Source organism: Girardinichthys multiradiatus, chromosome 17, assembly GCF_021462225.1.
Source record: "Girardinichthys multiradiatus isolate DD_20200921_A chromosome 17, DD_fGirMul_XY1, whole genome shotgun sequence".
Classification (NCBI taxonomy): Eukaryota; Metazoa; Chordata; class Actinopteri; order Cyprinodontiformes; family Goodeidae; genus Girardinichthys; species Girardinichthys multiradiatus.
Window position 1 is genome coordinate 8,192,419 of NC_061809.1, and position 16,943 is coordinate 8,209,361.

A 16,943-nucleotide genomic window follows, 5' to 3' on the forward strand; every position below is an offset into this window, starting at 1 on the left:
AGACAGGCGCAAAAAGATAGTTTTTCATAATACTGGGAAGCTTTTTACTTTAAAAAAAATAGCAGAACTCTCTGGTAATTAGCATTTGTCAACAAACTACTTTTATTCATTTTATGAATGCAACCAAATTATAGCAACCATTATATTCAATGACCCAAACTTGGCCATTTGGAACCCTGCCGTTGCCAAGCAACATCCGCTGATGTCATAGGTGGCTTTGATGTTTGGTGAGGACACATAATTCCAGGATCCTATATAGTAGAATTCTTTAAAATCACATTCCAGATGAGGTATCTCTTCTAACAGGATACAATCTTGTTGAACTTGAAGTCACTCGAACATTGAAGTACATGGAAATGTGCATTTCCAAATCGCCGTCCAACATGAATACGCCTACAGAAATTGAATCATCACCGGATACAAATGCAGAAAAGCTGTTCACAGCAGAAAAAATTCCTGAAATTGTTCATTTATTCAAAGAGGGCGATGTTGATAAAAGTGGGGGCCTGGACATCAATGAATTTTATGAGGTAATTACAAAAATAAATCCTGACATCAGCAAGGAGGAGGCTCATGTCTTACACATGAAGATTGACACAAACTGTGATCGAACTGTGGATCTAGGAGAACTTTTACACTATTTCCTTCAGAGAAATGAGAAGACAGTTGCTTTGGACTACAGAAACATACTTTTCCCTAATGATTTTACATATATACATAATGAATGTCTTAAACCAGTTATAAAAATTATTTGCTTACTGGTGACCGACACATCAGATTTCAGGGGTTATTGTTCAGGGGAATTAATGAGATCTTACAAATATTTTGCTTACATTACTATCTTTTCAAATGGCCTGCTGAAGATGTGGTTGAATGAGTTCAAACTTTGGCAAACTGTTCGCCTTTACGAAAGAGACATGATTAGACCTGCTTTCCACCATACTCCAATCATGGTAGTTACTGATGCGGTGTACATACATGAACTCGGAATGCTGGCTGTCTCCACATCTAACAGAGAAATCTTATTCTATGGCATAAATTCAGCCTATAATGTAACAAAGATCCGATTTGCTATCTTGGAGGAAGAGATCACAGCCATGGACTACTACTGTGCTGGAAACACTGGAATTATGGCCTGCGGTGATGCAAAAGGATATTTGTTTGTGTTTGTCTCCTACTATGTCTTTGATAATGGCCTTTTCTGCCAAAGTAAGTTGCAATTTAATCCTTCACAACACTATCCGACAGTGACCGTCTCATCTCTGCTAACTAGGACCAACAAAGAGTTTCACAGTCTGAGGTTTTATGCTTTCGAGGACATGTGCACTGAAGTGCAATACATTCCAGCTTTACAATCTTTTTCTATGTGTGGTAAAAGAGCTACATCCATGGCCCTTATCCATTGCATCTTTAACCAAGAGAGTGGGACCGTCACTCCCCACAAACAAACCTTTAAAAGCCGAGGATCATGCTGCAAGTGTGTTGCATATTCTCCTTGGTCCAGGTTCTTTTTGACTGGTGGAGAAACTGGCTTTCTGTATTTGTGGTTACCCCACAAAACCACATCATTTAAACATAAATTAAAGGGACATAACAAAAGTCTCACCCAAATCATATACAACTCTGTAGAGAAAATATTCGTCAGCATATCTATTGACCAAAACGTACGTATCTGGGGTGATGGAGAATGGACCTGCAAACAGAGTATTTTTCCCAGTGGCATGACATCGATAGGCCCAATCACTAGTGTATTCTACAACATACACAACAATGAGTTGTTTATTGCTAATTCAGATATTGCAAAATGTCTTGGAAGGGGAACCAATGTTTTTCATAATACCTTAAGATCCCACAACAGGCCTCTGTGCAGTATGCTCTATCACAGCATTTACAAACAAGTTATCTCTGTTTGCCAGAAAGGCAAACTTACAGTGTGGGATACCTTGACAGGAAAGGCTGTTATGGAGTTTGCTATTTCAGACGCAAAGGTTGTGGGACCCACGTGCATTTCATTCGACGAAGTCAAACGCAAACTGATCACAATTTCTTGCGACAGGAAAGTAAAACAGTGGAACTTTAACAGTGGAGAACTGCTTGATGCCCAAAAAGTAAAATTACCAAATGATGTGACCAGCATTCTCTGCATAAATGACATGTTTATTTCCACAAAGGGTTCCTCAAAAATCTTACAACTCAACCCTAAAGGAAAGTTAAAGAATGTTTTGGAGCATTTTCTATTAGACACTATTTGCTCCATGGATTACTTTGACAACAACCTGATCACAGCATCCAGCAATGGAAATGTTCTCACCTGGGATTTAGAAGCTTCAGAAGTTGAGGGTTATATCAACACAACAATCAGTCCGCGAACACACAGGCTTAAATTTGACCTTGGCCAGCTACTGCATCAATTTAATTTGTTGCATGAGTCTACAAAGAGGTGTGAAAAAGAAAGGGTCCTTATTGTAAAATGTCTAAGGAGCAGAGAGGCTGGGCCTAAAACAGCCACGTTGCTGATTGTAGAAGATGTCTACATTACTGCCTGGTCAACAACACTTCATGGCGGAATGGTAGGTAAGTTCAAGGCAGTCAAAAGAGATGACAGTAAGATTACATGTGTGTCAGTTTCTGAAACTGAAACAATTTTACTGACTGGTGATAGTAATGGGGTAGTTTGTTTGTATGATATTCGGGAATTTGGCCTTCAAACAAAAGATAATGAGGAATATGAGACAGTAAATGGATGGAAAATCCCTTTGCAATCAACTCCGCTGTTAGCATCTTGGCAAGCCGGTCTTTCTGAGTTGGTAAGTGTTGCATGTGATCCGGCGTTTGAGAAAATATTCACTGCAGAGTTGGAATACAATGTGAAACTCTGGACAAGCACTGGTACCTTTGTTGGTATCTTTGGGAAAGATCGATGGGTGAACATGGTTCAAAGACAAGTAGTGCCAATAACCAAGGAAACAGAGAAGGTTTGCCTACAAAGTAAACTAGAACATCATGATGAAGAAAAAGAAGGAGAAGAAGTTGTAGAAGAACTACACCTCACACGTATGGTCAAGACAATGCCATTTATGATAGATTTTATAGATTTATTGACAGACAAAAACAACTACTCACTCTTAAATAGTGAGGTTGAACTGGTTGATAAACTAATAGAGAAAGTCTCTATAGTAAAATTTTTATATACAAAGTGCCTTGAAGAAGAATATAATGATATTTTACAACCTGTGTTGATGCGTTTCAACATCCCTCTAGAGCTAGAAACTCTGGTAAAATTTGCAATTAATGATGAAAAGAAAAAACTGTCTACATTTGAGGCCCTGGTAAACTCTCAAGCTTTTAAAACACAACAAATAACAAATAATACCTTAGCAACCACAGAAAGAACTAAGACCATGGAAAGGTATAAAAAGAGGCATTTGTTGACTTACTTTGGCAAAAACAGAACTAAAAACATCAATTTATCTAAAATAGTGAAATCACCAAAATTATCAGATGAAGTAAAACTCCAGCTGAAACCCCACTGGCCTATTAATCTTTATCCAATAGCCTCGACTGAGCCATTGACAGATGTAACAATAACTAAAAGCCCTGTGAAAAGGATGCCTGAGAAAAAAACAACTCTAGTAAAATTACCACCATTGTTGACAGAGGTGCAGCCTGCACAGACCCAACCAAAGCCATATCCACCTAAGACCCCAGCTTCTGCAGGCCCAACTAGACACTCAAAAAGTAAACGGGAATGCGAATTTGAAAATGATTCGACAAGACAGACTCTACAAACACCAAACATCATCTTACCATTACTAGAGTGTTCAAAAAACTTTAACTCATTACGGGAACAACTTAAATTAGTTAAACATAAGGTCTTAACACTGGAAGGCCCAAGTAAGGACATAGAATCTACAAATGAGGTGCAGCAAGGGTCTGATTATTCTGCAAAACAAAGCTCCACAAGCACTGTAGCAACTAAAGAATTTTTTTCTCCATCAACCATAAAAGAAACACCAGTGCTATCAAATGAGCAAATACCTGAACCATGTTTCCCACAACCTTTATTACAGAGTCCCTGGTTGGAAAAATCACCAGACAGTGAAGTGACACCACCTCATGAGGAGATTCAACAAACTGAATTGTCTTTGCCATTACCACCAAAGTCAAAGGTGGTAAAGTTCACAGAACCAGTTGTGAAGTCACAATTCACTAAGACCTATACATCCACACATAGGATGATGCCAATAAAAAGTATTCTGAGAAATACTGGCACAGAAAAACAAATGCCTGTGAAAGAAAGGAATCTTGTACAACCATTGCAAACATCAACAAAGATGCAGACTACAAAGAGCCAATCGAAACTGCCCCCTTTAATAAATTCTGCCTCTGAAGGCTTTTTGGTGCAGACACATCATCCACTTGAAAGCATATACAAACAGATATCTGACCAATATTCTACTAGTGGTCGACAAATGTTTGGAGGTCTTGCGTCACAATTCACCCCACACACCTCAGCAACTAAGAAAACCACTGTGGATAGAGCAGACCAGAAACAACAAAAACAACAATTAGTAAAGCCATCAACCTCAGAAAGAATCCAAATAATAAAGAGTGGCCTGAGAAAATTTCAACCTGTGACAATTCAACCCAAAGGCCAGACTACCTCTCAAACCACTTCATTACCACCAATATCAAAAAAGGTTTCGATTGTGCAATCCCAACAGAAACTACACCAACTCATGGCCCCTGCAGGTCCAACTACAAGACAACACAGAGGCACAAGGGGACATACGCATCAGAGGGAAACAAATCTTCAACCATTATCAGCACTTCTAAAGGAGGTACAGCCACCACATACTGAACAAAGGTCACACCCACCAATGACCCCTGCAGGTCCAACTAGGCCAGCTGGGAGCTCAAGAACACACGCATCTGCGAGGGGACATGCGCATGAGAGGGAAGCAAATCTTCAACCATCACCTACACTTTTGAAAAAGGTGCAGCTCCTGCACACTGAGCAGAAGCCGCATCCACCCATGTCCCCTGCAAGCCCAACTATGCCAGTAGGGAGCTCAATACCGCACAGATGCACAAGGGGATATACGCATGAGAGGGAAACAAATCTTCGACCATCACCCGAACAGTTAAAACAGGTGCAGCCCCCACAGACTGAGCAGAAGCCACACCCACCCATGACCCCCGCAGGCCCAACTAGGCCAGTAGGGAACTCAAGAACACATAGATGTGCAAGGGGACATACTAATGAGAGGGAAACAAACCTTCGACCATCACACTCACAGTTAAAACAAGTGCAGACCCCACAGAATGAGTATAAGCCACACCCACACATGACCCCCCGCAGGCCCAACTAGGCCAGTAGGGAGCTCAAGAACACATAGATGTGCAAGGGGACATACTAATGAGAGGGAAACAAATCTTTGACCATCACACGCACAGTTAAAACAGGTGCAGACCTGACAGACGGAGTATAAGCCACACCCACCCATAACCCCTGCAGGTGCAACTTGGTCTGTAGGAAGCTCAATACCGCGCAGATGCACAAGGGGATATACGCATGAGAGGGAAACAAATCTTCGACCATCACCCGAGCAGTTAAAACACGTGCAGCCCCCACAGACTGAGCACAAGCCACCCCCACCCATGACCCCCACAGGCTCAACTAGACCAGTAGGGAGCTCAAGAACACAGAGATGTGCAAGGGGACATAATAATGAGAGGGAGAAAAATCGTTAACGATCACCCACACAGTCAAAGAAATGTGCAGCCCCAACAGACTGAACAACAGCCATATCCACCTGTAAACCGTACGGGTACAACTGGGCCAGTAGGGAGCCGTAGGAACCCCTGTAATCAAAACTAGGATGAGAGGGAAAGACATGAGACATCAGAATAAGACAGAGCAATCATAAGATGTGAGCAATGGCATTTTACAGAAACAAATGTGTAGCAAGCATTTTCAAAGGTCGCTTGGTTTCCTCCCATATTTCAAAAACAATTTTAGCTTATATGATCATTCTGATTAAATTGTGTCTGTGAGTGTATCTGTGTGTTGTTTTCCGGTGCCTCATTAGGGTTTTCTCTGGGTGCTCCAGTTTTACCCCTAAAAACTTATTACAATAAAATGAAAAATTTAAGTATTTAAGTGTTTATTCTGCTCCTGCCCAATTTGAAAAGGGCTTGAAAACCTGGAAAACCACAAGGGATAACTCTTTGTTTTCCTCTCTTTGTTATGTTTTATTGAGGATGTATTCAGGCTGTGTGCAATGTTTTCTTGTGTTTGTGGAATAGTTCATTTTTTCTCCCCTCAAAAATGAACTATTCCAAAATGTTTTTTAAATTTACCTGAAAGTCTTCCTCATTTCTCAGGTGTTGTCTCTCTGTAAAGACTTCTCTAGGGACTTAAGGTCCAGTCTGTGTAGCAGTGTTGTTACACCAGATTGTAGAACAGTTAGTTTGGTAGGAAGTTATACAGGCAACGGTAACCTTTATTTTGAAAAGACGAAAGCTCCACTGCGGAAAAATTGTGGGTAACTTCCGGTGTAGAAATGTTAATTTTATTTGTATTCAATGTGTTTTATAATAGTAATGGTGAATTATTGTTAGTACTGTTGAGCACATTGATTTCACAGACTGTCTTTGTGGGGTCTCAGTTCAGTGCTCAACAGATAGTCTAACGGGCCATACCATTGCAGCGGGGTAAACGCTCTCCCATGAGATTAGACGGCCTCTTAGAAGGTATGAAGTTTTGCTTGTGCAGTTAATAATTTTATTTTCTGTGTGTATGTGAAAGTTGAATTACTGATTTTTTTGTTGTAAAATAAATAGTTATAGGGGGAATTAAGTTCGATATAAGAGTGGTTGTTTTGGGGTTGTTAATATTTAGCAGCTCTAGCGCTGCAGGAAATTTCGCTAGTCGGTTAGTATTACAAAGTGTTGCGGCCATGTTTTGAAAGCAGTCTTGGTGTCTGAACAGGCTCTGTGGAGAACACTGAGGAGCCTGTCTGACTGCTTTCTATTTGTCGTATTGGCGCGGGTATGTGAGGTTTCAATGTAGGGGAGGATGTTTTTTTTTGTTTGCTTATTAAATTCTAATGTTATTAATGTAATATTTAACATTGTGAAACAAATGTTGGGATTAGTTATTATTCCTGTTGAAAATATTTCTGTTTAGTCATGTAATTCATGTGTTCTGTTATACACGCCTTTCGCGGCGCTCTTTTCTTGTGGAGCTTGTGGGAGAAGGCGCTGTGGAGAACACTGAGGAGCCTGTCTGACTGCTTTCTATTTGTCGTATTGGCACAGGCGGCGAAATCAATAAAGGTGTTTTCACATCAGCTGCGGTCCGGCTTATTTCAACAAAAGACACAACGCAGAATGAACACTGTTACATCTGCATGTTTTTTATTTATTTATGGCCATTTATTTTCCTTTTTGAATTTCAACCTAAAAACATAGGTTATGTTGTAGTTTGGGAATATATGCATTAGTTCAATTCTTTAAACTTCTACCATCTTGCTTTTTTGACCTTTATCACACAAAATGTAAAAGAACTATAACAGCAAATTAAATACAATATAAACCAAAGCATGAATTTACTTTGTTCGGCTAAAAATTTGATTAATACTTTCTTGATTTTTACACTAAATAGTGTGTGGCCCAAGGTAACATTTCAGAATTTAAATCTCTGTATGCTCGTATCGTCAGAAAGCCTGGCAGAGAGACACTGGAGTCAGGGATATGGTCCTGCAGCCATGTCTCAGTAAAACACATAATACTGCATTCCCAATACTCGGGCTGGGTCCTTTGTAGAGCTTGGAGTTCATTCAACTTATTTCCTGACAGTCTCACTGTCAGGTTTAAACAACCTACAATATGTGTAATAACACAAAAAGAAGAGAGACAAAGAATTAGTTATTTTAACCGCATCGAGGAGAACGGTCAAGATGTGTTCAGTTACATATCCCGCACCGCTCTGAACAGCATCTGCCCGCACCTCTCTTTTTATTATCTTTGGGGGTCCCTATTTACAAAAACGTTCTCTAAGGATGGGAAACAACAGCTGCATCGCAAACAGGTCATAAACAGCTTTATCCTTTAACAACACATTTCCACAATCTCCTCCAACTTCCCAGGATCAGTTGTGCCTTTTGTTCAGTGCAATCAGCCTTCATCTTTATGACCTCCTCAACTGGACTGCTTCTTCCTCTGCAAGCTCAGCTCCATTTATGATCTTTGCCTGCAGATAACTCACATCCTTTACTCACACAAACATCATGAATGATTATAAGATCAAATTGTTAAAATAAAGAATAGGAACAAAATAAGACAAATCTTTATTCAATTATTCCAACACTCACACTGCCCATCATAATCATTGGTTCCTCCTTTTCTCTATTCTCTTTGCTCCTGCTCTGCATCAACGGCGCCTCCTGTTCAACTCATCAGGGATTTGGGGTTGTAGTTGAAGTTTTCTTTATGCTTTTGAGATATTAATCAGCTCCTCCTGGTTGTAAAACAATGCCTTGTTGATTCATTATAACAAATGGACAAAAGTCAAAATGTATCAAAAATAATTATTCCAGCTGTACAGCATCTGATACTGAAGAGGATAATTTTCAAACAAAAAATGTTTCCACCACAAGAAGAATTAGAGCTCTTAAAAAGAATATATCAGAATGAAAGTCACAGAGCCACTCCAACCTGCTGCCACATTGAGCAGTGCAATTCTAGAATCTAGCACAGCATCTGCCGTACTAGTTGTTCTAGGTTTTATTTTATATTTTAGCTTTAGTCAAGACCGATTACAAATGAAAGTCACATTATATGTCTCCATTCTCTGTGTTTCAATTCATGGCTGATTATCAGGTTTTTTGCTAAACTGCAATCCCCTGAATCAGATGTATTAAAGCATGAAAACGTCTAAAACATGCAGGGTGGTGTGCCCTGAGGACCAGGGCTAAATTACGCAAAGGTGTTCACTGTTTTGCCCAACTATTGACTGTAAAATTAAAACATTTGTAGCTGTAGTTTTTGTGACAGTCTGTATTGATTTTGTAAATTCTGACAATCTTAGCCATTGCAGTACATGTATGTACCTAATATGTTGCCCCCTGCTTGTTAGATGCTAGGAAAATGCATAAACCCAGCAAAAATAAATTTGATCTACTGTATCTTCATGGGCAACCTCATCAACATGTAGGTGAAACTAAAATTTAACAAACTTTCTTTGGCACATCTTCCTTGCTTTCATACTCAAATGTATTTTCCTCATTGACAAAATGTGACCTAAAGAGTGCCAGTAAAATTAGGAACAGCCGTTCAAGATGAGTTTAGCAGATATTCAGTGACAAGAAAAGCAGATTAGCAGAGACAATTTTGAACCATTAATAAACAAACTACGTCTATTTTTGCAAGGTTGGGATACATTGCAAATATCATAATGGGGTAGAATTCAGGCAATAAAGATGGCAATTCCTCCAAAAAATAAATAAATTGTTTAACTTTAACATTACCCCTCAAGGTGCCACAATCTATATGTAAGACTCTTGATAAAACTAACCAAATTCATTTGGGAGGGGAAAAAACAACCAAAACATCTCTAAATAAACGTGAAATAAACTTAAAATAGAGTATGGAGAACTAAAGTTACCAAATATACAACTTTATGGGGTAAGAACGCTGTCAAAAACAATGTGTATGTCAAGACGGAATGTGTGCATATTAGTCAATAGTTGTGCATAAGTAAAATCCAAAAGAGGTATTGTATATTTTCTATATAAGAATACAAAATAAAATGTTACAGCTTCAAGAAATTACAAACACACAGTTCAAGTTTACAGTTGTGGTTCATTCTTTATTAATACAATATTCTATAACAGTTTGTGAATATGATTTCTTTTCTATGAGAATACGAATTTACATCAGCGACTTGGCGTCACGTGATCTCAGGCTGGTTAGTGGAACACAGAATTAGTCGATTTGCGTTGTGCATGCGGTGTCACACTCCTCACTGCCAGTAAACGTAGTGCCGGAATGGGAGATAATTCAGTCTAAAAGGAATATTAGGAACAGAGGGGAGATAGTGGGGGAATCAAGAGTATTATAAATAAAGCATTGTTCTTATTTTTATGAAATACAAAACTAAAACATAGAATATAGTGGGTGGAGTTATACAATGATGTACAGTAGGTGGCGGTATGCACCTCTGAATTTATTGCGAACCTAGCAATAAGGTAAATGGACAATTACAGAGGTTTGAAGATCAGTGGGAGCCATTCCAACTCAGATTGGAGGGACATGTCCTTAAAATGGCTTATGTTGGGACCACAGCCATGGGTTTCAACACTAAAACTCCGGTACATACTTTCCTGGAACTTTTCAAAATAAAGTGCATTAACCTTCTTCCAGCACAGCCAGGAAAGGGGTAACTGCGGACTTCCTGTGGCGCCATTACCAAAATAAAAGCCCCCACCTTTCCACAAGTCTTTCTCTTCTACGCGGCCTTCCAGAGGTACCGGATAGGAGAGGAAAGCGCGCTGATGTCTTTTGCTGGCAAAAATACATAAATTCAACTAGATCCAAAGCCATACGATCATCGATCATATGCAAAGTTAAGTAGAATGAAATACTGTCTGTGTATCCGGTATTTTCATTCATGAACGGGGAAATTAAGGTGTAAGAGTTGCTTACATTTTCTCTTCGAGGTCCCACAGAAGCAAAACTGTATCGAGGAGAGATCCCGGTGGAGAAGCTGTTTCTACAAGCCGAGCCGCAAGGACGGACTACGGCTTGCACCACCGTGTTACGGTAACGAACAGCCGCCCAGCCCTCCGGAGCTAACGCTATCGCTCACAGAGCGAACGCAGAGGTTAGCTGAAAACCAACCGCTTGTTGACTGTGGACGTTTATTCGAACTTCATCGCCCTTGGACAACGTTTACTCACCATGGTCAGAGGTTAGGTTTGGGCAGATTAACAGTTAGGATGAAATAATCTGAACGTTTTCATTCTATGAAGTTTGTTTTGTGGAACCTGGCGATCTTTAACGCTAGTAGGCTAGCTACGGCACGCGCCGGTTCCGTGTTCTTTGTATGTTTTAAGGCTAAGATAAACTTTATTTAAAGGGTGGTTTTAACCAGAACATTGCTCATAACGCGCCGTCCGCGCTTATGCATTTTAACCCTGGTATTTGAAAGGTATGTGTTTATTCTGGTGCTAAGCTATCTTCTAGCTTAGCACTTTAGCTAGCTTCTTTGTTAGCCCAACGGCCAGCCGGTAAGAACACGTGTGCTAGCATTAAGGCTAGTCAACAGAAAGGTTGTTAGTTTTCAAGCTAGTGAATAATAGTCCCTGAACATCATTTGCTAGAGTTGATAACTAAGTAAACACCATTAAGCCCCATTTCTCCAGAAAGATTTGGCTCTTTTCCAAAATACTCAATAATATTTCTTCAAATATTATTTTAATAAATAAAGGCAGTTAATTAGACACCGTTGATAATTAGTCATCCAGGAGGTTGGTTTTATTCAGCAGATCATTATTTAAAACATTTTATTAAAATAATATTTAATCTGATCTTGCATTGTGAAGGGTGGTCTAAATGTTTGCTGATTATTTTCTAAGTTAGTTCCAAAACTAACTTAACTTCACTTCCAGATTCTTCAAGATAATCCTTGGTTCTCAAACATAAACATTGCATGGTAATGTTGCATCACTCTTTTTGGTCATGATTTCTAATCATCTTTAATAAACTTTTTTATATTGTACATAGCCCATTAGTCTTCATTATTCTTTAATTCTGCTTGGTAGTTTAGTTGGATTGTTTTAGCATAGTAAAGAGTTTGTTGATTGAAATATGTCAACTTTGAGTTGACTTATTTTTGTTAATAAATTCTTGTATTTTAAGAAATTGTGTGAATTCATTCCATATGTGTGCAGAGTTTATGCTGTTCAATAATGCCAGAGCTCGTCTCACACCTTTCTATTCTGTCCTAATACCATCGCCTTAATGGGGCTGGTATTCACAGGACAATCCTTAACAGACTGGAATATTATTTGGTAAAATATTAATATTAAAATATTAATATTAAATATTAAATAATATTCTCAGATTCATATTTACAATACTTATAAACGAGATGCAAAGTACCCAAAGTATATATATTTCTAGTTTATCTTTTATTTTATTTATTTAATTTTGTTTGGACTTCCTAGAGAAAGAGGTATGGGGGGTGGGAAGAAAATGAAAACTCAAATTCTTCAGTGTATGTCACTCTAAAACTATCTATTCTATCTTGCAAAACAAACGGTTAGTCTTTTGAAAATTTGTTAGGACTCCCTGACTATTGTAATGTGGAGCACAAAGCTGAAGTTGTTTTTCCCTACATGCTGTGGGTAAGCTTATATCTTACCTTTCCAGTGCTCATGCTGGCTGAAAATCTAATGACGTAACAGTGTAAACCTGTCTTCTGTATTCCTACTGCATATTTCTTAGCTCTCATAAAGATTAGTCCTTGGAGACGATCTCGACTAAAGCACCAACTGCAGACCGCGGCCTAGAAATAAAAAATTATATTCTTATGTGGTCTTTAAATTTTCCCAACTTGAAGAGGTGGTTTAACAGTTTAAGAAACAGTTCTGGTAAAAACAGAAAGTATACCCTATGCCAAATCTAGGGATTTAAAGTGCTGCAAATATGATCTTATTACCAGATTCTAAAAATTTTTTAAATCTAATCTATTAAATTTAAAACTAATTGCATACCAAAGACTCTAAATATAGACAAAATATGTTGAACACTGCAATTCAAATAGGATGTACTATATTGCTTGAATGTTGCTGCTTTCACGGTACTTTAAAAGTTAGTTTGATGTGCATTAAAGTATGTGCACTCAGACATTGAGCAAAACACCCCTGCTCAAACTTCTTTTGAGTGTTGGTGTTTGTGCTTTAAAAGTTAATCTGTGTTTTCCTGCCGATTTTAAATCAGCCACGAGTTAAAGTTGGATTACTGAAGTTAAAGTAATCCGGCAGTCGAACCTTGGGCTGCTGTGACCTGATCAGTCCTTTTCAAATTCCTGATTATTGCCCCTTTCCATTGCTGGTTTCCCGCATGATTTTTATGGTTATTGTTTAAGGCAATTTTGTTTTGAAGCAGTTAGCCTTCAGCTAACCAGTGGCTAACCCTGGAGCCAGGCTGCTTGTGTGCTAAACAGTCACTATGTTGGTCTGGATCCCCCATTTGATGGCTGGCAGCTGCCGGTCCAAATACTCTCCTTTACATGGACAAGAGCGTAATTTGCATGGGGCTTAGGGGGGTTATGACCCCCCCTACAAATCTGATCCAGTCAATATAGCTGCTCCAATAAAATAACATCATATCCTGCATGAATAACTTGTTGATTTTTTTTTTCATTTTCCAGCAAAATAGCATCATCATCTGGTAATGTAACCCCCACGCCCCCTCCCCCCAAAAACTTGGTATCACTCAAAACGCTTTCTCCACCAAGCATTTACTTTTTGCTGTACTTTTGATTCAGCCGCCAGTGATTGTACTCTCAAAAAAGCAGACAGACAACGATTTTTTGATTCACTCAGCAAGACAGGAGGTGGAGGTTCACTAATGAGCATCATCAGGGTCATGATGAGGGGCTTTCACCTGTGCTACAGCTAAAATTAAATGGCCTGGCCTTGATAGAAAACAGTAGGAACACTCTCTGTGAGCTTATAGCTGGATCTGCATCATTATGTGAAAAATATCTGATCCTTTAACTTAGTCAAAATCAAACCATTTATTCCTAAAGTAACTAAACATGTTAAAAGATCCTTCAGATCACCACATTGTATCTCATGGCTGCAGCCGTTCCTATAGTCCAGTGCTACATGTAGACAGAAACAGGTGTTGCTCAATAAACCAGGAAAATATCTCCTTGTTCCAGTAAGACACAGTAGAAAGGGCAAAAGTAAGCCTCCCTCTTCTCTTTCATATATTCTGGTCCTAAACATTCAGCTCTGGATTGTTTAAAGGTGCAGAATTAATAAGAAATAAATCACAGTTAATCACAGGTGGACCATTAAAATAAATAAATGTGTTTTTGGGGTCTTACCATTCCATTAAAATCTAAGAAAATCTATTTTATTTCAGTTTTCTTTTTAGAAATGTAAGAAAATCTGATGATGGAGCCTCAGGGGTGGGAGAGAGTGAGAAAGTTAAATTAAAAAAAGTAATTTTCATAGATGAGAAAAGAAGCACATTTATTTGAACCACAGTAAACATAGTTTCTCCGACTTTAGGAACAACTTTAGTCAGACAGACTGAGCAGTAAGTATTTTGTAAATATCACAAAAAAAATATTTGTCTGAAGCAGATAATGACACATTCATTATCTGCTTCAGCCAAATGTTTTTTTTCATCAATTGTAAACTGTTTCTCTTCATCCTTCACGTCAACAAAAAATGAAAGCCAAGTCAAATTATTATGAAGCTTTTCTGTTTGATTCACAATAATTTACATTCAGTGAAAACCCAGCCAAGGCAGAGAGCTGCTACAACATGTCTTGTGTTACTTTAACTTTAAGTGACTTATAAACTGGGGTGCTGTCTGATGAAAATTAAATTATTTAGTGCCTGGGCTAAAGACCCCAATGGTTCAGACCACCCTGGTGGTACCTCTACTTTATAAGTTAATTTGTTCCACGATGAAGCTCATAACTGGAATTATTCATATGTAGAATCCATTTAACTCATTGAAATAAATTGAAATACAATTAATCCTTTCCAGACCCCAAAACAACACAATGCAGCATTCATGAATATGAAGGTGCTCTAAAAATGTTGAATACTTTTCTGTGTTAGAAAAAAGATGAAGTAAAAGTAAGTCTATTATTATTGCTGAACTGATGTGGAACAGAAAAACTCCAGAGTAAATACAAAGAAAACAGGAAAGTTAAGTAAATCACAGTAAAAGCATTTAAATGAATTTCTAGAACAGGAATGCCAAATTTGACTGACTCCTTTTACAAAAAACAATTATTCAATAAATAAATACCATGCTAGACCCAAAGTTACACCCTTGTACATGGATGTATGCCCAGAGAGATCCATTTTTACATCCCACATTCCTGATTGATATAAAGCTTTGATTATTAACATCTTTGCCCATAAGTTGCTGGTTCGATCTCCATTACTGCTCAGTGTGCATTCTTTATAAATTGATCAATTTTTGCAATTTTAGTCTTTATTATTTTATCCTTTCGGTAGTTAGTGAGTGTCCAGGTTTTCACATAGATAAAGAAAAGGCGTTTGAGTTTATTTTATGTGAAAGTGATTTGCTGTCTATAAGACTAGTGCTTATATCACTCTTTTAGTGAATGATTTGATAATACAGATACATTTAACATGATTTTCATTTATTAATTATATTATTAATAGCTACTAGTGGCTAAACAATCAACAAATAATCAGGTCTGCAGAGAGAATAATCAGGGCTGCCCTTCCCTCCATCGTGGACTTATACAGGTCTAGAGTCAGGAAAAGAGCTGCTAAAATCTCTGCAGACCCCACACACCCTGCACATAAACTGTGAGTTATACCTTCAGGCCGTCGCTACAGAGCACTGTTTACTAAAACCAGGCTGTTTCTCTGATGAACATTTAATAGAGTACCGAAGTCGCAATTCCACCTTGTAAATGTGTATATTGTATATAGGTATTTAAGGACATAAAGATATATGCAGAATATTTCTTATAACGAAAAAAAAAAAAAAAGAAACCCAGAGAGCAAAGTATACCGGAGTCAAATTCCTTGTTTGTTGTATGTACAAACCTGGCAATAAAGCTGATTCTGATTCTGATATTCATTGTGAATGATTTTGGTTAGACATTATAAACGACATTTTATCATTTATAATTATATAAATGGAAAAGTTTGATTTTTTAATTATAATTTTAATAAATATTCATAATCAAATAATCATAATTGCACAAGACCAAGGAACTCAACAAGTCAGGGAGGAAGTCGTTAAGTACAAAAGAATACTGTGGCATTATCAAAAATATCCACATTTTCGATGGTCGGTGTACCATCAAATGGAAAGCACATGGTACCACAACAAACTTGCTAAGAGAGGGCCACCCACACAACTCACACAGTTGCAACATCATGCTGTGGGGATGTTTTTCAGCAGCAGGGACTAGGAAACCGGTCCGAGTCAAGGGAAAGATGATGACGCTAAATACAGGCATATTCTCGAGCAAACCTTTGCCTGGGATTTGAGAGTAGGACGGAGGTTCACCTTCCAGCAGGACAATGAGCTAAAGCAAACTGCTAAAACAAATCAAGAAATAGGAAGAATAAATCCAACAGAAAGTTAAACAAGAACCTGAAAAACATCAAGCATAGTTGAAGTGATCATTTAATTATCTATGCATTGTGCTGATTGTTTGTGCATAAAAGCTGAGGATGGAACCATAAGAGCTTCAGATCAGGAGAGGAACACCTTTATGAGCCACAGAGTGAGCTTGTATGTGTTTAAGAGCAACCTTTGTCAAACAGAAGGAGCAGGAACTCAGTTAATGCAAACTTTTGGAAAAGATTGCAAAATGCTGTAATAATTTACTTTACCAATTAGCATTTTCATCACAAAATGCATCAGTTTTAACCCTTTACTCTGGCTGTTAGCAGTAAAAAAATAACCAAGTAAAATAATTATACGATTTTTTTTTGTTTTAGCTTACATTCATTCAAAAACCCAGCCTAAAGGCCTGGGACTGCTACATAAGGTTCTATACCATTTTACTTTGAATTTACTTCAAAATGATACCATGAAAATTAAACTACTACCAGACTGGACTAAGCCCCTAATGATCCTACCAACACCTCTTGGCTGGGTAGAAGCATTAATGCGATTGTGAAATGGAAAACAAT

At 38.2% G+C, this 16,943-nt stretch overlaps 1 protein-coding gene across 1 annotated transcript; it reads left to right on the forward strand.

The window, feature by feature from the left end:
- Positions 1-265: 265 nt before the first annotated feature.
- On the forward strand, positions 266-10,057 carry LOC124882782. The gene has a single exon (XM_047389336.1). It carries the CDS (start codon positions 351-353, stop codon positions 5,370-5,372), a length of 5,022 nt encoding a protein of 1,673 aa, XP_047245292.1. The 5' UTR covers positions 266-350; the 3' UTR covers positions 5,373-10,057.
- Positions 10,058-16,943: the final 6,886 nt, after the last annotated feature.

Coding starts and splice junctions, on each gene's coding strand:
- LOC124882782 (XM_047389336.1), top strand. CDS start 351: ATGGAAATGTGCATTTCCAAATCGCCGTCCAACATGAATACGCCTACA.